At 38.7% G+C, this 22,432-nt stretch overlaps 1 protein-coding gene across 3 annotated transcripts; it reads right to left on the bottom strand.

Annotated features, from left to right (window-relative positions):
* Positions 1-1,285: 1,285 nt before the first annotated feature.
* Positions 1,286-20,876, bottom strand: siah1 (siah E3 ubiquitin protein ligase 1). Of its 3 annotated transcripts, none has more exons than XM_081372948.1 (3): positions 20,562-20,876; positions 8,499-8,555; positions 1,286-3,419 (listed from the first exon to the last, which is right to left on the bottom strand). In XM_081372948.1, the coding sequence occupies exons 2-3, from the start codon at positions 8,506-8,508 to the stop codon at positions 2,569-2,571; spliced, it is 861 nt and encodes a 286-aa protein (XP_081229074.1). In that variant the 5' UTR covers positions 8,509-8,555; positions 20,562-20,876; the 3' UTR covers positions 1,286-2,568. The 3 variants fall into 3 exon arrangements, with proteins under 3 accessions (XP_081229074.1, XP_081229073.1, XP_081229075.1); XM_081372947.1 differs by lacking the exon at positions 20,562-20,876 and adding an exon at positions 11,302-12,037; XM_081372949.1 differs by lacking the exons at positions 8,499-8,555; positions 20,562-20,876 and adding an exon at positions 4,949-5,142.
* Between the last annotated feature and the right edge of the window lie 1,556 nt (positions 20,877-22,432).

Raw genomic sequence — 22,432 nt, 5'->3', positions numbered from 1 at the left:
TTCTTGAAACATAGCCTGTTTTTAAGCTAAAGTGTGTAGACACAGCTATAGGCTATTTCTAGGTTGATCTCCCCAAAAAGAATAAATGCTGCATCCTGACTAGCAACATTGCCTCAACCAATGGCATTAGTTTGGGGTTGGACTATGTTTGTCCAACCAATGGAAGACAGAAATGAGAATCATTTTGCAACTCCAAATGATGATATTAGTTGAGGCAATGTTCCTGACTAGCAACATTGCCTCAACCAATGGCATTAGTTTGGGGTTGGACTATGTTTGTCCAACCAATGGAAGACAGAAATGAGAATCATTTTGCAACTCCAAATGATGATATTAGCGACACAGAAATTACACATTTCAGCATTTAACGTTGAGGGAAAATCCTCCCAGGATGTTCATGGCATTACCAAAACATCTAAAGCAAGAGCACAATACATGTCATTAATTCTGATCTTAGCAGTACCATAAGAGGAAATATAGAGTACAGCAATAACTGCCCACTTTGTCTTGGTTCTGTATGTTCATTTTCTCCATTAAGATTTCAAAGTACTCCTAAAAGTAATGAACCACCTAGAGCAGATTAAACAACTTTGAAATTAAGAAAAAAAAGAAAAAAATTCAAACAAACACAAACCTAAAGGTGCAGTAAACAATTTCTGAGAAACGCTAGATCAGACCAAGCACCACAACACACTTGTAGCCAATCAACAGTAGGGGGCGTGTCCACTCATGCGTTTTCTGTTCTTCCATGTCATTAGTTCGTCAACTTCGCACTATTTTTTGCAAAGCATTACTTTGCTTCACTTCTGCTTTGATAGAGACATCGACTCTTGAATTGCGTGTTCATGCATTTTGGGGGCGGAGCAATGAAGGTAGGGGTGTGTTTGGGTTGATTTAAAATGTCAGCAGTTTCACAGAAATCGCTTACTGCACCTTTAATTTCTATTGAGAAAATTAACTTTGCAGCTCATGAAGCATTGCATGACAATAAAAAAAAACTAAAAAAAAAAACATTTTGCTATTAAACTATTTTTGAAAAAAAGAAAAAGAAAATATTTACACTAAAACACAGCACTTACAGTTGAAAGGTTTCTAAGGTTTGTTAAAAAGCTAGTTCCCCATTATCAGTCAAGCAAACATGGACAATGCAAAGTAATGATGAAAAAACATCTAGCTGGTAGCGCGTCGTTTGCGTCACCCATTCTCACCCATTAGGAGAAGGGGGAAACAAATAAAGCCATCATCACCAACAGCTGTAGCTTAGAATGAGGAGTGAGAAAATGGGTATGAAAAAGATAGATTTATTTACTGGCAAAATAGAACAAAACAAACAATAAAACAAATAAAATTAGAGATCAGGACTAGCAACAGTACAATGTATCCACAGAGATGTTTGGCTTTGCTTCACCCTATCCTTGCAAAAAAAAAACAAAAAAAAAAAACAGAAATACAGACATACAAAGAACAACAGCAACAAAAATATTGACTTACAAAAAGAGAAAAAGAAGACACTGAGATCTTCTGAAGAACAACACTATCTACAAACACTGAAGATTAGCCACAAGGTTACAACAGCCTTTTCATTCCATTTCCTTATAAGTCATTACAAAATGATAATTATGACAATATCATTATAATAACTGTAATAATTGCCCCTGTTCCTAGCCTGATATTCAGTGCAGTGCTTAATCCACTGTTTGTAATGGAGGGCTCCCATCTCAGGAAACAAAACTTATGATCTCATGCGTACTGCACAACTTCAATCTAACCGTTAAAGAGTTTTTGATATTATAACAAAAGAAGTGTGGCATTGATAAAAAAAAAATAAAAAAAAAAAAAGTTGACTATTTTTACAACCTGGCTTGATGTGCGTGTGCCAAGTTATGAAACTATCCCTTCAAAAACAAACAGGAGAAACACTGCAATGATAGGCAGAAACAAACAAGACCTCTAAAATGAAATCTGGACTTGTTATAACTAATCCAGTGGTCATGCACCAATTATCAGAACCTTTCTGTATCATACTCAAGGTAGGGAAAATTAGAGGGGGGAAAAGGTGTGGTGGTGGTGGTGGGGGGGGGGACATAAAACAAAACCTAATATTTGAACATGAACGTTAGTGTTTTATCTAAACTGAAATGTGAAACGTCTTGGGAAAATTGATCAATATTCCCAACCGCCATCCAGCTCTGCGTGCTGTTCCTCAAACCCTTGTTCCAAATGCCACGTCTGCAAAGGTCCATTCCACATATGTGGCTTTCCTATGCCTTTGAGGGCAATGAATGTTGCTCTCAAAAATGTAGAATACATTAATTATTTAATTTATATAATATTGTAGCATAAAACTGAGAACCCAGGAGTAAAGTCAGGTTGGATGAGCGAAGCTCCAACCAATTACAGTTTTTTGATGACTACTTGGAACGTACAACAGCAAAAAGTTCCCTAGGTTAGCTACTCCCCCGTCCCCCAAGCACAACTCAAGGTATCCTGCGGTGTTTTGAAATGTCTGGTTTAATGTTTGTAAGTGTGTGTGTGTGTGTGTGTTCAAGTATGCACGGCTGTTAGTCCTCAGCACATGGATATGGTGACATTGATGCCCAGGTTGCCATTCTCTGCAAACAGCTGAGCAATGGAGGTGTCAAACACCAGGCAGTCACTGTTCATGATGGCGGTGGCAATGCCCTCATGGATGGAACGTGGCGTCGCCTCCCAGGTGAGCCGCCGCCGGTGGCCGTTCAACTCCAACCGGTAGGCGAAGTTTTCCGCTTGTTTCCGTGTGCCGATCAGCTGCACGATGGCAAAGAACTGCTGGTGGCCATCATATTTCTCCTGCTTCTCCAGCACGAGCATAAAATGGAAGCCGAAGCATGACTGCATCATGACCCAGTCCACTGCCCCAGGCAAGTTGATGTCTGTGGCCAGAAAGACAATATCCTCACCTTGTAGCGTGGTTATGGACTTGTGCTGGTGCAGCAAGTGAGGCATGACGGCATCGAGAGATCCCTGCCACTTGCAGGAGGCGCCAGGACAAGGGCAAGAGTATGGCCGGAATTCACAAAGCTCCTCGTGTTCAGCCTTGTCTGTATGTGGTAGGGTAACTTCGCAGCCTGATGAGGCGTACTTGCAGGGGAAAAGCACTGAGTTGGCCACTTTCTCCATGGCCAAATTGCGGATTGACCCAAGTGGGCCTCTGCAGGTGGGGCAGCAGGTGAGTTTGGGCCGGCAGTTGCTACAAACCAAATGGCCGCTCTGGCACTGCAGGATGGGCGGCAGCACATAGTCAAAACAGACAGGACACTCAAATAGACTGGCGAGGTCACTGTTGGATGCGGTGGTGCCCGACAAGGTTGGGACGCGCTGAGAAGGGGGACACTTAGAGGTTCCTGTGGGCAGCGCTGTGGCAGTCTGACGACTCATTTCTAAAGAAAAGGAGATAAAGAAGAGAGTTAGCTTGGCTAACAGACGACCGTAAAGAAATGGAGGTGCACACATTTACAAGGAACATCCACAACCAGCTAAGCAACTGCATTATGCATGACAGCAGAGATCAGCTGGCATCTAATGCACTGATCTGAGCACTTCTGCTTCTGGAAAATGAAGTAGACATTTTAGAATGTAGCCTCAGGGTAAAAATGTACACGTTTCTGCTGATTTAACCAGTATGAACTCCAAAGAGCGATGAAAAAGTCTCAACAGTGCTGTGAGCCAGGCAATGCCTGTTCTCCCTCAGTGGCTCAGAGATATAGCAGTCTAGTGCCACCGATAAGTCAGACAAGGGCCTCTAGGGAAAACTCGGGGCAGCTATTTCTGGCATGAGTAAAATGCACAGATCTTCACGCCTCGCCCTTTTTTCTTTTTCTTTTTTAACCCAGACATGGAGAATGGACTCAGAAGACCAGAGCGCATGTCTGCTGCAAGAGTGTTCCTATGGCAACAAGCTGCTGTGAGAAGTGTGAATGTGTATGGGACAACCTGTGTAGAGAAGTATAGGACTTCTTGCCTTATTCATGACAAAAGGAATGGAGTGACCCAACTGTAACACCCTACCGCTATATATATCCTACTTCTACACGTCAGTTAATAGGAAGCACAAGAGCAACTGTAAATCAGCACCAGGGAGCAAATGAAAAAGAATGATTGCAGATTTAACACAGACATCAATTAAGTGAGGAATAAAGAGACTACAGAACAAAGGAGCAGTGTGGCAGGACCAGAGAATAGTAAATCGTCTCACGTGGAGGAATAAGGACAGTGCCAGAAAGGAGGGTGGGGGTGTGGATAGACGGCGAGCTGTGCGTGTATGTAGGTGGCTTAGAATCTGCTAGTAAACACATCTGCTCTGATAAAGCCAAGTATTTTCAGCCCCCTCAATGAGCAGCTCTCAGAGTATAACAACTGAGGCCAAAATTAGTCCAAGCACAACAGCTAACACCATGCCCTCAATGTCTTTCTAGGCTTGTAGTCAAAGACTAAGGGATTAGAAATGCCAACAAACATATATTTCCAAGTGTATCATTACAAATCATATGGATTCCTAACATGATACACATGTTCCTGGATCAACATCCATTGGTCATGGAACATCATCCAATCAGAAATCTCAGATTTTAGATGAAGGGTTAAACTTATGTTCTTGCATCATTTATTGTTGTTTTAGGACCCGTTTTACAATATCATTTGACAGATGTTTGTATCCAAAGCAACAGTGTATTCAAGATATACATTTTCAAGTTCATGAGAATCTAACCCAAAATCTTGGTGTTAATAGTCTAGCACAAAACTGCACTGTTTGAACAACAGGAACAGTCTTACTTGGACAAGTCACAAGTCATGTTGTGCATGTCTGAATGAACCTATGATTCTTGCTTGAGTGCAGGAGGTGTGTGGTCGAATCCCAGACGAGCCCCCAATAACGGTACACATTTTAAAGAAACAATTTACAGGTGACCTGTTAACTTGTTTCAGGTGTGTCCAATCCTGGTCCTGGAGGACCACTCTAAACCAGCTAGTCAAGGTCTTCAGGATTAGTAGAAACTCCACGCAGGTGTATTGGGGCAGGTTGAAGCTAAACTCTGCAGGATGTTGGCCCTCCAGAAGCACGACTGGACAGACTTGGCTTTTGTTGAGATGCGTGTCCATATCCAGAGCAGATGTCCGATACAATGAGAGAAGCAAAGACAGCCTGTCTGCTTGAAGTTAAGCCAAAGAGACAGTAAGCCAACCTCCCACCACGAAACAGTCGGAGCAGCTGATGGCTGTCGTACACTACTGTTACAACAGCGCTGCTCCATTAAGCTGAGGTTTTAACAACAGCTGAAGTGATGCATGAGTCTCACTAGGAGAAAAAAAAGTGAAAATTAATTGAAAGGGAATAGTTTGAGAGATAGAGCTTGACTTTTGAGAAAGGATTATTTATGGACATTGACTTTTGTAAGTTGTGGTTGGCAGGCAAAATATCCCGCTTCTGCCAAAACTAAATATATTGGGGGCGGAAGCATTCCAACGCAGCATGTTTAAACATCATGTTCCTCATCTCATGAATAGTCTCATCTTAAATAACCTTCAAAGTAATGAGCAAGAGTAAGTGTTAATTAATCAATCATTAAATCAATGCAATGTTAAAAAGGCTTTATGTCCAGTATGCATTAGCCTACTATTTAGGCAAGCTATAATGTAAATGTGATGGTTTGCAATTGGTTTCTCTTTTTAGTCCACTGTGCCAAGAGTAGATTCCCTACGCATTTTCAGTGAGTCTAGAAAGCACTGTAAAAAATTATATGGCACATAAATATAGTAGACTCACTATAGGTTAAAAAAAAAAAAGTCGCCTTCACTAAGGATTTGTAAAGAAAGCAAAGCGTGGTAAGAGCCCTTGTGGCATTGCTGAATTTTCTATTTGTGAAGTTCTTCGTCTAGGAATCAAAAGGACTGTGGTGTCTCTTTTCTCCAGCAGTGCTGAGCTGCTATGTCAGTGGAAAGTTTGCAGTCCATCACATATAACAGGAAATCCTGTAACCCTAGAGGAAGTGGTTAGAGCAGACTCGTTGTCAGGTCTTCTAATGGAGTTAGGAAGAACAAAAGGCAATGCAACTGGCCTACGCTGCACAAGCTGGAGTTTAAAAATGGCGCAATGTCCCAGACTGTTATTTTGTGTCTCAGATTAATACATCAGATTAATGGAGCCTCAGCAAAAAACATCAACATTAATGCTGAGGGTAACATCAGCATTAGTGCTGTGCTGAGTCCAAGCAAGGCAGTTGGACAAGTCCAAGGACCAAAATACACTAAGCAAAAAGCTCAAAAGGGCAACTCAAAGTTTATAGCTAGCTACTTAAAACACATCTGGTTTAATGGCACAGACAATTGAAAGCATTACCGCCTAAAAAACTGTATTATGTACAATGTCACTACTTGCTTGGAATGCTTTGGCCAAGAACTTGCATTTGCCAAGAATTTGCATTTGCATACCCGATACTAAGACCTACTGAGTAAACAAAGCTTTTGATCACAAGGACCACCATCTATCTGTGAAGCTGTAAACGCATATTATATAGGCTAAGTGTGCATCTCACCTTTCAAAGTTTTGCATAAAGTGAGAATTCTAATTAAAGAGAGCTCTAGCCTAAAATAATATCTTAAATTTAAATAAAGGTTATTACAATTTTGTAACTTCATTACTTCATACTTCAGTAAAATAAACTTTTGAAACAATTAGGACAATATATGGAAAAAAAAGATTCATATGTAGGAAAAAAAAAACTTTTATTCAAAGTTTTGCATCTTAAGATTTCTATTTAAATGTAACTATGAAATTGGTCATGATAACATGATTATTTGTAAGCTAAGATATTGCCAGATGTTAACATCAAAGAAAGTCATTTTCAATGGCACTTGCGTAACTAACCTCTGCTACAAACATCTACATTAATTAAACACTTGAATACAGTTTCTTACTATGAATGCAACACTTTGTAAAGCGAGAGGCATAATAATATGCATTTTCAGCTGCATAAATTGATGGTAGTGCTAATTAACAGTGTACTTTAGTACATAAAAAGGTTAGCAAATTTTAGCAAGTTTTATTCAACTCTGTCTTGCAGTTTTATCAGGTACAGTAATGATGTGGTCTGATGCCAGACTCCATGGAGATGTTTGTGGTCAAAAGCTTTGTTCACTCGGTAGGAGTTACCATTGGATTAAGGCTTGCTGCAGTCTTTGTAATGTGGTTAGTGGTCTGCAACATTCTGTAATGGGAATTAGTTTTATTCCTGAGATCTGAAGTCAGTTCTCAAAATGGATAATAAAAGCTTTGTGTGCTATTTAAATTTAGGATTCAAGTTTGACTAGCTCTTTCACTTTCTCTATGAGGCTTATATGTGCCTAAACGCATAGGAAACAAGCTTGTACAGTACACTTGTAGTCAGTCAGTCAGTCAGGGAAAAAATAGGGTCCATCGGAGAAGTGTGGAATTCTTAGGTGCGCCGAATAAACACCACAGAGACAGTGTAAGAGTAAAACTATATGCAAAATAAGATATACTGGTGTTTTGCCAGATGAGAAGTTTATTCTATGTATCATCTTTTTACTACTTTAATTCATTTTACTCTAATTAATTTTATAACTATCATTTATCTCTTAATTCCTTTTATAACCGTTTTAATTTCCCTTTTATTTTGTGCTTATTTTCAATGCAAAGCACTTTGAATTACCACATTGTGATATTTTAATAAGCATTTTGAATGTTTTAATTTTCCTTGCTTTTATTTTGTGATTATTTTTATTCCTTTCTATGTAAAGCACTTTGAATTGCCATAGTTTGTGAAATGTCCTATATAAATAAACTAGCCTTGCCTTGCCATGTATGATTGCAGAAAGGGTTTGTGGGATATATTCTGGGATACGTTCCAATAAAATGAACTGCTTTTGGTCTAGTTTCATTTGTAAACAGCGTTCTGGAACAGTTCTCTGGAAGAAGCCCTTCTAGATTTGATGGAAGGCACAGACAAGAGGTTCATGATGTATTCAGGGCTCTGGTGGATGAAAAGATTAAGGCCAAGGAGATGGTAGCGTGATGTGGCCCACAAGGGATCGTTTTGGTAGAGATGGGTCACTCTGCAATGTCTAATGGTTCTGCCTGTGGTAACAGGCTCAGAGGGAATGGGAGTTTGATGGTACAGATCTGATGAGGACTGTGAGTGAATACAGGCACAAACCCTTATCATTTATCTTTCCTCTGCCACTTCTCCATTCGCTCCACTAAGAAGCCTTCCACATCCCCATGAACTCAAGCTGATGTAAACATCAGCTGAACATGAATTGAAGCATCACAGCCAAAAAATACCCAACCCTGTTGCAAGTTTCAACGAACCTAAATTTCCAAAAGCCTGCACATTGGCAGAGGATTCTGCTTGGCTTACCCAAACAGTGTGAGTGAGTTCTGTTTACTGTTATTGTATTTTCAGAACATGCACAGTGAGAACATAAAACTGAATACTTGCCTTCGTCCATATGATTCCCAAGTACGTCTTTCTTTTTTCCTTGAAATGTGTGGACCTCTGGAAAGAGAGAGAGAGGTTTTGTTAGATTTGTAAAAATGCATAGATAGATCTAGACTTTTTTCATTGTCTGTTTTCATGCTGTTAAAGTGTCATTAAGTTCCAACGCCAACTAAACTATTTAAGTGTTCCAAATCCTTCTTAGCAACAAAGCATCCTTCTTAGACCAGAATGACTTTCTAAACACCAACACCTTTGTTTTTTCTATAGCAACAACTGTACAATACAGTATAATAACAGAAGAGTCAATGAAGCCAGGAACAATACAATTACAAAACAAGTAAAACAGATATTTCTTCATACCGTGATGTTGAGAGAAACAGACACACCCGTCTAACCGACCTCCTTTTAATGCCCCTATGAATACAACTAGGACTGGGCGGTATACCGAGTTTGTACGCTATATCAGTATATTTTTATAAACTATACAGAATGAGGCAATACAATTTATATCGCAATTCAATTTATATCAATATATGTTAGTGTGGAGCACATCTGAAAACTAGCGGAGGACAGAGAGTGAGTCCAAATTGTCCTAAACATGAGATATGCTTTATATCATTCAAAATAACTCGTAAGATACAGTTAATGCATGTAGTTCAACGCATGCCCCGTCAGATGCTCTGACAGATATTTGTACTGTTTATTGCATTTAAGATGTCGCGTTTTTCCTCGGTGCATATCTTACATTTCCATGTATTCTACATCTGTAAATGATGAGGTCATGCAAATATTTCCATTTTGCTGTCAGGAGTGGACGAGCATTCTGCAAGCAAGTCTCCGCTAAACTTCATTTTGCAAAAATATTTGTTGTAGAAAATATGTAGAATTTTAAACCTACAAATAAGTGTATTTTTATTATAGCAGTAACTGTAAATGACTATTGTAATGGAGTAATCAAATGTAGGCTAATTAAACAATTACCCTGTGCTTTTGTTTTGATCTATTTTCATTTTTGATGTAGTAATTCTAACGTCTGCTTTAAAAAACTTTTTTTGTTTTAACCCTTTTTTGCACATATAGCATTAGCCTACATGGCAACTTACATTTTAACCATATATTTGTTTTCATAGCCTTCAACATTAACATTGTAAGACAACATTGGGCAGTATGTGAAACAAATTATTTTTTTAAATAAATACAGAAAAAAAAAAAAGTGCTTTTTTTTTTTTATCCAAATAGAAAAAGTCAAAAATACTGCCCAGCCCTACATACAACGTTATCCGTTTTTATCTTTTGTAATGTGAGGCCTGTTAAAGCAGATACTCACGGTGGGCAGGACTAATGCGGAGCACAATACCGGTTGGGCTTCACATTGATTTCTCCACATTAGGCCACACTTCAATATTTCATCAGAAACCATTCAGAATGGAAGGACGATCAATACGCATTAAAGTATCTGGTGAAATTATTCAGCAGATTAGGAGGTGTCGAAGTCCAAATCTGGCAGATGGTCAATTGCATGGATCAGCATGACCAAAAGCCAACAGGGACTTAAAAGCTGAAAACTCAATTTTGTTTTGATATCAACATTTGTAATTGACTTAGCTGCTAGTATGAGAACATCATGACAAGTTTATGAAGCCTTTCACAAGTCATATAGTGACCGTTCTGAATCTCAGGACCAATTCTATGTCATAGAACTAATGCAGTCATTTAGCCACCAGCGAAAACCTTTGGAATGAAAAAATAAAATAAAAATGTGAGATGAGGTAAAGAAATATAAATGTATTGTGGGTAGTTGACAAATGGACATGCCTATTTTTTTGAGAAATGTAGGTGATTCTAGTGAGCGAAAGTGTAGACCTAGCCTATGCTTTCAGATGTTGTAACTAGTTTCTAGTTTTAATCAACATTTAATTTCAATGGAAATTGATAAAATAAAATAATTTTATTTGAAGAAATAAATAAAAAAAATGGAAAAAATATATTTCTCTATAAATTACATTTAGAAAAGTGTCATCATTGAGATCCCATAAAGTCTTTTGAGTCTTTTTTCAATCTTATTTTCAAAAAATAAATACATTATTAATTTTATGAAATTCTAGTTATTCAGTTACTGGAGAGGCTGTCCTTGCGTCTCAAAATTGCATAATAAAATTGAAAATTTGAGATTGGTAATAAAATGCGATATATCCTTTAGCATTATTTACGTATTCATATTTTTAAAATATTTTAATACTTAGGTAGTCGACATGATTTAATGTCTTGATACAAGCCACAGAAACACATGATCCTCCTGTCTGTGAGTCATAGTTCCCTGAGCAGGCAGACGAGTCACAGCATGCCCTCACTGTACAGTCCCCCTTTAGTGTTCAACACTCCACACCAATTCCAAACACATGCATGTATAATCCTAGTATGCACAACTACACTACTAATAGAGTGAACAGAAAAGCACAGCCGAGTACAAGACGCTTGAACAATGCACACAATATGTCTGATGACAGTTCCATTGAAGTTACCCTTGCATGCCATAGACTCAAACTATGACAACAAACACACACATAGACAAAGAAAACAAAAATCAAGGATGGGAGGGTTCTCAGCATTTTAGAACAGAGAAAAGAGTGTTGTCTCTCAAAACAGGCAACGTTTCCTTCGTCTACAGTAGAAAGCATAGGAATGTATTAAGCCCAAAGAAAACAAGGTTTGTCAAAATGTCTGTTTTTTAGTACTACATACAATAGTGTTAGTGGTTAGGAGTTAGTGGTGGTAGTAAACAATGAGAGCATATTTCTGTTACCTTTAGGTTTACTAGAAGTTCGGGCCGCAATGCAAGAGAAGAGCTTGAGCACCCCCTTCCATGAGTACACAGGCTGTAGTCTAACCGTAGCAGACATGGGGAGCAGACTGACTCTTCATCATGCTCTTTACATAAAAACAAAAGTTCCTCCTTTCCTGTTTCACTCGTTTTCCTACAGTCTTATTCTAATGACACCGCAAGATAGAAACACAGCTCCAACAGGTCGCCTAGGGCCACTGTAAGGTATCCCCACCACCAACCCCTCCAAAGGAGGAAGGGATGAGTCCCGAACACCAACAAACTCGTGCAATTTGCGCAATTCCAGCAGCCGTTCCTTAAAGTGGAGAGCAGGAGATTTCCTTTTTAAAAGAATATACGGAGTACAAATAAAGTACGGGAAGTAGGGGAGAAAAAAGGATTTGCTGTAATCTAGGAATGTTACACAAGTAGATCCAGTTTCCAGCGTCAGGAAGGAGACTTAAGCTGCAATCCCAGGGAAGAGGGAAAAAACTAAAAACAGGGTTAAGGAGTCGAGTCGATAGGGTTTTCCTCCCTTTAAAAGCACATTCCAGGACTCGTTTGAGAAAGACCACTCCCATGACTTTCAGAATACCCCGTCGGTTCGGCAAGTGAAGACGGGGAAGGAAGAAACATGCTGTTGCACAGAAGAGCGAACTCTCAGAACGACCGCAGAAAGAAGGAGAGTCCCGCCTGCACCGTCACCACTGTTGCCTGTGGGTTGAGGAGTCAAATGCCAGTCTGAAGACAGCATGCTCTCTCTCTCTCTCTCTCTCTCTCTGAGGACGAGGAGTGGGACCGGTTCATGAGCCCAGCCGTATCAGATTACACAGCTCCTCCTCCAGCCGCTGCCTTTATTCATGTCGACCAGACAAAGAGTCTTTACAGCATGGCACCTCTACGACAGCCGGCAACTTAAACAAAACACTCCACAATTACACACGCTGCTCATAAACGGCACCGACAAAACCACAAAAGCATAGAAATGCAGATTTATGGGCCCTTTAATGTCTTTGAACATAGAGAGGGAGAACGTGGCACATTACAACAAATCCAATATCGCAAGTCTTAACTGCTTTAAAGAAGCTCATAGTGTACAGCCACATCATTCACCACTAAGTATCGTCTATCACCACTACCCAAAATACCCCAGCACATGCACGCATGCTTAGAATGGGGCTGATTAAAACAATCTGACCTTTCTGCTCTTGAAATTGACAGTAAGGCCCAGACGGTGGCCCCATATCAGCGTTTCAGTGTGACACTACAAGGCTCTGACCATCTCGTGTGACCTTTGGTCCCTCACCTTCGTCAAAACATGCCCTGTAGATTTAACTAGCAATAACATGACAACCAAAACATTCAATTCCACAATGCTGTGCTCATGAGACCTCTTATTAAAATCCTTGCCATTATAGCCACAACAAATGGTGTTCATCTTCACAGTAACATCTGTTAATCATAGAGCTGTTAAATACAAGGATGGACTTACAAAAGAAATGAAAGCCTTTAAAATTATCAAAGACCATTTGCCTTTTGTTCCAGTGTTGCTACATTATCATTTGAAAGGGCAGATGTGACGGGTCACGCATGTAAAAAGGGTTTTGCCTAGTCCTGCCTCACGTACAGTGTGGCTGAAACACCTGCAGGCATGTGGTAAAGGTGCTTTTTCTAATTTCTCACCAATTTGTCTACACGGATACAAGGAAAAACATCTTGCCATGTCTCAGGCAAGAAAAAAACAAAACACAAATGAAGTCTTACATGATTTCATAGGAAAAATCTGTTAAACATCTTTTCACAACAAAAATGTCTCCTTGCATGTTGTTTATAACAAGGTTCCCACACCTTGGTTACCTTTACCCAGTAGATTTGTGCGCTTGAACGTCATGACAACGTACAACACAAAGTACCTCACATGGGAAACTAGAACCTAGCAAGCTAGAATTCATAGGACACGAAATGTTGGCGAAATAACACACTAGCAGACTGGAGTGAATAATATGGAATTTTTTCCAGAAAACTTCTTGCACAAAATAAATTCAAGCACTTTCAAGGACCTGTATGTATGTTTATTTTCAAAAACTTTCAGATTCACAAACTTTCAAGGATTTCAAGGACTCGTGGGAACCCTGCTATAAATGCATCAACTGTTAGTCACTATTAAATCAAGAATTAACATAAGTCATTTATTAAATTGAATAAACTTATAAAATGGGTTTTTTTTTTCTTCATTACAATATCACAAAGTATTTATTTTAATTCAGAAATGGAAAACATCACAAAAATTTGGGCATCTTCTGAATTTAATGACACGTTTTAAACTGTAAGAAGTCAGTGAATACGATCTGCTTTTAATGTATTTTTGAGTAAAATAATAGATCCAGGGTGACAAAGTACAATAATTAAAAAAAAAAAAAAAAATTGAATGCAAACTGTAAAACAAGACGATTACAGTTCATCTCTGGAAACAAACACACCATGTGCTCCACATTGCCCCCCACAGGCCCAGACCATATGCTGACAGCAAGATGTTTTGTTAATGGTACAAATCTGCAATCAATGCAGAAAAAGCACAAGTTTGTAAACATAAGGGCTGAGGGCAAGGCAGAGATTCTACCCAGAATTACCATCTAAATGAAGACTCAGACATGATATTTCCATGCAGGTCATTGTGCTCCGGGTAGAGTAAACACCAGAGCTCCTCTCCACTACAGCTGGAATGCAAAACAAGTTTCCAGTGGAAAATAATATAGGATAAAAAAAAAACAACACACACATTACTATGAAACCCACAATCATCAGTACAGTTGTTTTGCATGAGAAATGGCTTTTGCCCTTACTAAGTCTGCCTAATCGAATGGTCTTTACACACAAGAACATTGTAAAGTGCATGTACTGACAGCAGGTCATCCACAGCCTTATTTCAGTAGGGTTGGGTATCGCTTGGGTTTCTTACGATACCGGTGCCAAATCGATACTTTTTAAACAGTACCGGTGCCTCAAATGATTGAGGTGGATTACATTAAAGAACGGCTTTTTTATTTAGAAAATTCTTCAAATTGAACAATATATTAAAAGTTTAAAGTATACTTAAATATGTAAATATAAATAAATACAAAACACAACAAATTTACATACTCAAAGTAAAACCTAAGCCACCTAAACCAACTACAATAATTTAACACTAAATAACAGTTCCAGTACTACTAACAGGCATTAGTAGAGGAATGCAAGCAACCGCGATATTTGCGTTTTTTTCCCATAAGGCTATGCCCTTCTTGTTTTACACGTTGTGCATGTGTATTAAATATAAATAAGTTAATAATGATAACAAGCTGTATTTATCATGGTGATTTGTTCAGACAGACGAACAGACAGTGGATGAGAAAGAGATTGACTTAGTGTGTCTTTCCTTCAGGTGGGAGTTTGCCATGTCAAAGCAAAGTAAAAATCAGCTGAAGTGATGGTGTCAGCTGGTCAATGCTTTAAATCAATGCCATAATGTACAAAAACAAAATACTGACAACTAGGGCTGCACGATTATGACAAAAATCATAACTGCCGATTCTTCCCTTGAAATTGTAATTGCGAATTTAATTATTAATAATTTAATTATTAATTACGATTATCACAATTTACATTGAATATATATATATATATATATATGCATATTATTATACATGTTTACTTAAAAATTGTGGACACACACAGTGTCCCCTTCTACTTACCATACACATAAATTGTAAGAATATGACTAATAGTAAAGACTACTAAGAAATAAACACAAGGCCTATGCTAAAGCTATTAAAGGGGTCATATAATGGTACATGCACTTTTACAAGTTGATTGCACTGAAATGTCTGTTGGCAGTGCCTGTACACAACCATCCTATCATGATAAAAATCCATCCAGTGGTTTTGTTTTAATCTCCTTATATGTTTGACCATCTCTGAAATCAAGCCGTTCGATATTGTGACGTCATAAGATCGTACGCCCCTCCCGCTATTGTGATTGACAGCCGTGCTTCAACACAAGACCCGCCCTGAGCAAGCTGTGACAGCTGTCGTCATAGTAGTCCGCCATTGTTGATATGCTGGAGTAGAATGGCGTCTAAGCGATTGTGGTGTTCTGTTCTTAGATGTAATAAGGAACACAGCAGTCATTTGGATGTTCCTAAATCCGAGCCGTTGAAGAAGCAGTGGCTGAGTTTTGTTTTTGAAGAGATATGCCCAAAGGATTGACGTGGGGATTCCCTCACGGGGATTCCCCACAATCGTCTGTGCTTTCATGTTTGCGCGAATCATTTCACACCAGACAGCTTCACAAACGAGAAAAAACGGATCGTTACCAACGTGTTCCTGCTGAACCTCCAGAAGATGTGAGTGTAATGTTTTATTAACCTTTATATTAGTATTTATATTAATCTTTGCGAAATTTGCAAACCTTGCTGCAGGCTTCACGATGAATGCGTCTAAGGTTTACTCTCAGGGTACATTACGGCATGTTTTCTATGTACGACGTTCTCAATATAATTCATAATCCCACGTTTATAACGAATAACACGTGGTTATTGTGTTAGATACGGTCAGAGAATGTCTAATACGGTGTACCCACAGAACAGAGGGGCGGGGTGAGCAAAGCTCATTATCATTTAAAGACACATGCACTGAAACAGCGTGCTGAAAACAGAGCTGTTTTTGACCAGGTAAAATTAGTGTTTTCTTACAATACTAATGAGAATTTTTAATTAAAGTATATTACAAACTTTTAATTTAGACCCTAAAGAATCATATTAGCTTGTACAAAAATTGCATTATATGACCCCTTTAAATAGCAGTCCCAAACTAGCTCTTCTTAATACAATGTTGGTATGAGCCACCACAGTCATTTAAAAATATAAAAAATAACACAAAGTGAAAATAAAGTGGCATTTTGGGGTTAATATTGAAATGACAGTTACCATGGTGAATACACAATATTAACAAGAACTGTTAATGAAACATGGAAACTGCTCCTGGTGAATAGAATGAAAATCATCCCTGCATGCAAATCCTTCTCAGCTAACACACGACGTACCAATAACGTGATTTATTGGTATTTTACTTTTATTCCGTGACTTACTAATTTACAACGTAACAACGTTGCAGGCTCGTAGTTTCCTTTGCACTTTATACACAGCACGCGTCGCCGCATTTGCGCGTGCAATTGAAGAGTGGGGTACGAGCACAGTATAACGACTGACATGACAGGAACGTCCGTTTTTCTGAGGTGAAAGACTTTTTATTTCAGCGTACACATACGTCACTGCCTGGTAGTTCCTATTGTGCTGGGTTTTCTGAAGTATAGTTGTGATTCGCCTCTCATATAACATGTTCAAAATGCACGCAAAGTAGATTTATTTTTTTATTTTTTTTGTAATCACGGCTTTGAACGATTACGTAATCATGGCATCCATAATCGTAATCGCGATTAGAAATTCGCTTAATTGTGCAGCCCTACTGACAACACACGCTTTATTTCTCAACTTTTTATGTTAACTTAATGCATAAACAACTGTTTACGAGGTCGCAAAGACAACATTTTTGACACATAACTGAATATTTAACCGTTCAAGCCCAATAAGGCGACTTAAAGAACTTCAGTACTCTGAGTACTGAGTTCAGTACTCACGCATTGTATGAGCAGCAGCTTCATGTGCGCGCATTTCAGGTGTCTCAAAAACCGTCTCTAAGACAGCACACACATATACTGTTAGGAGTTCTTTTTTTTACCACTTATTGCACTTGAATGGTTTAAAATCACTTGTTTTTAAATCACAAGGCTTGAAAACGCATTCAAATGATAAGTCAATATTCATGACTGCACAGAACGGCAACATTACGCGAGTGTAACCACGACAGTGACGATGGTCCAAAAACCTCAACCGTTTGATCGTGTCTACCGCTATATCGCCTGACCCTATGTTCATCTCCAAATGGGCCACTCACTTCAAAAGTGAAACAGAAGCTACACCTGAATACAAACAGGGGGAAATGAAGCATAACATGCACACACTTCATTTGTGATTCTATCCCATCCATTATCTCTTGCTCATCTCTACGATACCTTCTCAATGGACAAAGTCCATTAGAGCTCTATCCTGTAACTCTATATACAGCAAAAGCTCTGGGCAGGGGCTGCTAATGTAACTAGCAGCTATAACCATGTATATTACCACATGCAAGCTGTGGGCACTCTGGGCAAACAATGAGGTATTTTGTGTATTTGTGTTGTCAACTAAGCTTGCTTAAAGGCTTGTTACTGGTAATGAGGGACAATCAAAGACTTTATATACAGAAAGACGGTGCACTCGTATTACTATAAATGGGAGAAAGTGCAAAATGGCGGAATAAATCCCGCCTTCTAAACAAAATAGGCAATTGCCGATTGGTACGCTTAGGACTGCGCGTTAGCCTGGTCCAGCCTGAAAAATGCAGTTTTATGTCATGAATCGAGCATTTAGAAACAAAATTTACAAGACAGTTGTTGTTGGATTTCATTGGTGATTTCAAATGAAATTTAATCGTAAGTTTTAGTGAACAGTTAAGGAGAATCTGATGTTTCCCCACGCACTTGCGTTCAGATTGTTCACTTGTGTGCAGATACTTTTCATACACGAAAAGCGGGTTCACATACAAGTGGTTGCTGTGATAAGGAACAATACCTTAATGTGCTGCTGACTTATGTGGATTAACTTTTATTTGAGGAAATATGTTTATAATAGGCTATTATGTTTGAACTTTGGTCCTGCGCTGCCTATTGATTAAATTTGATATATCTGAAATATGTCTATAATGCTTAAATTAATGCTTTCAGTGAATGTTTAATATACAACGATAATGCAAGGCAAGCACATCACAAGTATAAGACCTCTTTTAGCAGCATTCAGTATGGGATTTGACTTCATAGATTAAGTCAATTTCAAATGGATCGCATATACAGACCGTCTCCGGGTGGTGGGTTAGACGAGTTGGTTGCTGACTTTCTGTTTAAACATTAATTAGTCATTACGCAAATATCTAGTTCTGACAATAAAGAGCCAAAACCACAAAAAAAAAAAACAGTCTGGTTTCTACAACTTTCACTAAGGAGCATAAAAGTGCTTTTAAATTGGAAAAATAAAGATTTGCCATTTATCGTGATAATTATCAATATGGACTGAAATTTAAAATTTTATCGGTTTTTTGGCCATATCGCCCAGCCATAGTTAAAATGAATGGAGAATATCTCGTGTTTTTCTGTGGGTGTTCGGCCATTTCCATGCTTAAGCCTCCGAACACCACTTTGAAGTATCGAGGGGTATAAGAAGTATAAGAAGTGGAAGAGCGATGCAATGGGATAGAGAGTGTGAAATGGTCGATCCCTGCTCTATACTCCCATTTCAGCTATTCTAAAGAGGGTCAGATTACCTCACCATTACCCTGGCCTGAAGCTGTGGAGTCTAACTCTAAAAGACAATGTCATTTCTTGGTCACATTTCTGTGACCAAGTGATAGTGCAGCTGCCCCATAAACACGGTTTGAAAACACAAGAGCCACAACAAAATAACTCCAGTCATTGAATAACACTCAATACCCAACAATGCAATTTAACAGAAACAAATGTCTTGCAAGTCAACACATCATATTTTAAACGTAGGCATTAGAAATAGCCCAAATAAACAAAAACATGACCATTTAGACAGAAAACCAACTTTCATTGCCTTCTGAAGATCTCACTAAAGTGCACAAATCTCTACAGAAATAATCAATAACTTTGTGATGAACACTCCATAACATGATCTCTAGTTCACTGCTGAGGTGTGTAAAGAGAAGGATTGCATTTCCAAGCATCTGGACTCACAGAGACAAATCGAATGCGTCCCAAATTCAAGGCAGAAGGGTTTATACATTATTAAGCTTATGCCTTCTGCGTTTCTCAAAAGCATTGTGAGCTAAGTTCATATCTATTATTAACCCTGGACAATCAATCCTTCATCAATCCAATAGAGATGTCAATCAGCAAATGAGATCACAGAAAGATGCACTTTAAATAAGTAGCCTGAAGGTTCTCTTAAAATATATTCAATGCTGCAAAATATCAAGTCTGTGGCAACACTCCAGTGTTTATAACAACCTTACCTTTCTAAAGATAGTAGAATAAGGTTAGTTACCGAAGGGATTTGACCCTCTCCTATCTAGCTATTTCTTCAACCAACTGCAGCTTAACCTCAATTACTGTAATCGATAGGGGAGGTGCTTAAATGGCTCTTTAAGGATAAAGAACAACGAAAACAGTACAGCTCAATTCAGTTGCTAACAAAACATCTCTCTGGCAAATCGCAGTCGCTTTGTAAACAAGACGGTGTGACGATCCAGATGCCAAGTTCAAGGCGTCTGTGAGCGCGGAAGCTTAAAATAAATCCCGTGTGTAGCATTCGTGGACATTAAGCTTCTTTAGGTCTCAAAGCAAACACATGCACACGCACATCTGATGATTTTACTGTAACATCTTGGGTTTGAGAGAGTCATGTCGAGACTCAACACCAAGTGTCGGTTGACGGCTAGCTTTATGCACGTTTTCTTTAGGGCTGATTTCTTAATCATCATTACAGGTTATATTGACCATAACGGTGATAAAATGGTTCCTACATCACATACTAGCCCAGCTAGCCCTGTCTCTGTGTACATGTGTATTTAATGCCAGGATTATTTTGCAGAGAATGATACAGTATCTGTCAGCCAAGCTATCTCTCTTACGCTTAGAGATAGTCTAGTATGATTCAACGTCAATTAATGAGGCCTCAAGCTTACAACTAAATATTAAACACAAATAGCATATCTGCATGCATGCATCCGATTATTACCGTTGGAAAGAATTCCGTTGGTTAGATTACATTTAATTTCATCGCATTAATAGTGTCTCACTTTGCACAAGCATAGAGAGCTAGCAAAGCCGGGCTAATAATGGTTACATGGACCAAATCTCAGCGTTTAAGAGAATCAATAAAACATTTTAAAACAAACTGGCTACGAATCACACCGGGAATCTTAACGTGTTAACAGAAAAATAGGTCAAATGAATGGGGTATTGATGAGGAATGCAGTAAAAGGTTTGATAGCATGGTCGGCTAGCCGCTTTTTAAGCTAGCTAACGTTAGCTCGCTAAAATCAACAACAGAGCCATTATCCTCGAATGAGGGATTTAAACACTGCACTTACCGCTGGAAAAATACCCTTCAGCTGCCAAACGGAACAATTAAAAAATAATAATCCACTACACGTCGGTCCTCGTCCGTTAATCGTTTGAATGTTTGTGTTTCCACATTCGCTAAAAAGAGACGCTGCTGTCGCCCGGCAGTCTCGGTGTCGCGCACTGACTGAAGCTGTTTAAATATATTTTTCACGGGAGCGGCGCTACAAGTCACGCGCTTCAGCCACATGAACGCGGGGAGGAGAACAACGTTGGGTCAACAACTTACAGCCCATTGACTGTACAACAGACTAGTGATGGGATGTCCGTCTCATTACATTTCTACGAATCGGTTCTTTCGAACAGTTCATATCAAAGAACCAATTCAGAAAACCGTTTCAACAGCAACACGTGGCCCCTGACATCCCATGTTTAGTGTAAAATGTTCGAATAAAAACACATGCATTCATACCGTATATTTTTTATTATGTAGGCTATTGATGTATATTAGTGTGCGTTATATTAGTGTTCTGTGTTGTTGCGACCTGATTCAACAAGGTAACGTCACATTTGCAAAATGCTAAATTTAATGTGCATCTTTCGGATGAAAAGCCTGGATGTTTTGATACAATACTATTTATTAAAACCAACCCTGTCTCGTAGGCCTATGTTAACATAAAAAACGATCACCAATAAAGTTATAAACATATCTCCAGCACGTTGTATAATGTAGGCTAAACTTTCTGTAAAGTGAACCCCATCAGTCGGTAAGCTAGCCTACTATTCGGATTGGTTCGAAAGATACGATTCTCTGTTCCGTTGCGAGCGGGTCGTAGGCAGGGTTTTATAATCACCGATGTCCCAAATTCGAGCTGTCTCGATCCCTCCGAAAGCTGAGCTTTGACTGATATAGTCTTTTCATTTCTGTGTCAGTAAAGAAAGTAAACATAACTGGTCCACTGATATTTGTTTTATGAATCATTTTCTTAGAAAAGTGAATTTACTGAAGGCTATTCCACGAAAGCTACTAAGTTTAAGCTAAGTCCATTCACAATATGAACACGTTCATTATTAATCTCTATGCATACTATGATGCAAACGCCTTTGTTAATGTTTCTTAATTGCTTCCTCACATTGATACTATAGGCTACATTACATTAATCACTTAGCCAACATTAGGTCTATTTTCAATTCAAAATGTCGAAATTAGACACATGACACATTCACTCTTGTTTGTATGTCTAATAGGCTTGTAAAAGGCTAATAATTCTTGCCACGTCACATTCAGGTATGAATGACATCATAATTTAAATGACAGCATATTTTCAGTTCAAAATGGCGAAATTAGCCTACATCTAAAAAGATCTTAGTGCAGTTCTTGAACGAATCTTTCATGTCAGTTCTGAAACTTGTTTATTTAAAAAGACCCTATTATTCAAAGGATGCTGAAACTGTAGCCTATATGATTTCTATGTATAGCCTTCATAATTGTAACACGCTCCCTTGAGCACTTGTGTTAGGGTGTGTCATGGTCTGTGACGTCACGTGCTGTAATTAAGCAAATAGCCTAGTTCCTTTTCCCATGCCTGTCTATTTTTTACTGTCTGTCCTCTTAAAGGTCCTTCAATTATTTATTGATGGAGGACTCCTGAGAGTTCCCCGTCTAGAATGAACAGAGATATACCTTTACCTGTCATTGGGTGCAAGTCAATACTTCAAATATCGTATTACTGATTATCACAATAATATGTTCTTCTACATGTCACTTCTCATGAACAGACAGTGGTTTAGAGCAATTAACAGCTGCTGTTTATCTCAAGAGACATGTGCCCAGTCTGCCCACCTTTTATACTCCACTGCACACTAAAGAAATGATATTACTGTAAAGCAAATTTCTTTT

This window comes from Scardinius erythrophthalmus (assembly GCF_964197995.2).
Source record: "Scardinius erythrophthalmus genome assembly, chromosome: 8".
NCBI lineage: Eukaryota > Metazoa > Chordata > Actinopteri > Cypriniformes > Leuciscidae > Scardinius > Scardinius erythrophthalmus.
The sequence above is the reverse complement of the archived record's forward strand: the minus strand, read 5'-3'. Positions and strand labels throughout refer to the sequence as shown.

What these genes read in the sequence shown, in the direction of transcription:
- siah1 (XM_081372947.1), bottom strand. Translation starts at nt 11,398, where the DNA reads ATGTCTGCTACGGTTAGACTACAGCCTGTGTACTCATGGAAGGGGGTG. An exon ending in AACTTCTAGTAAACCTAAAG is followed by an intron (nt 8,556 to 11,301) that starts GTAACAGAAATA and finishes CTCTCTTTCCAG; the next exon opens with AGGTCCACACATTTCAAGGA. An exon ending in TGGGAATCATATGGACGAAG is followed by an intron (nt 3,420 to 8,498) that starts GCAAGTATTCAG and finishes CCTTTTCTTTAG; the next exon opens with AAATGAGTCGTCAGACTGCC.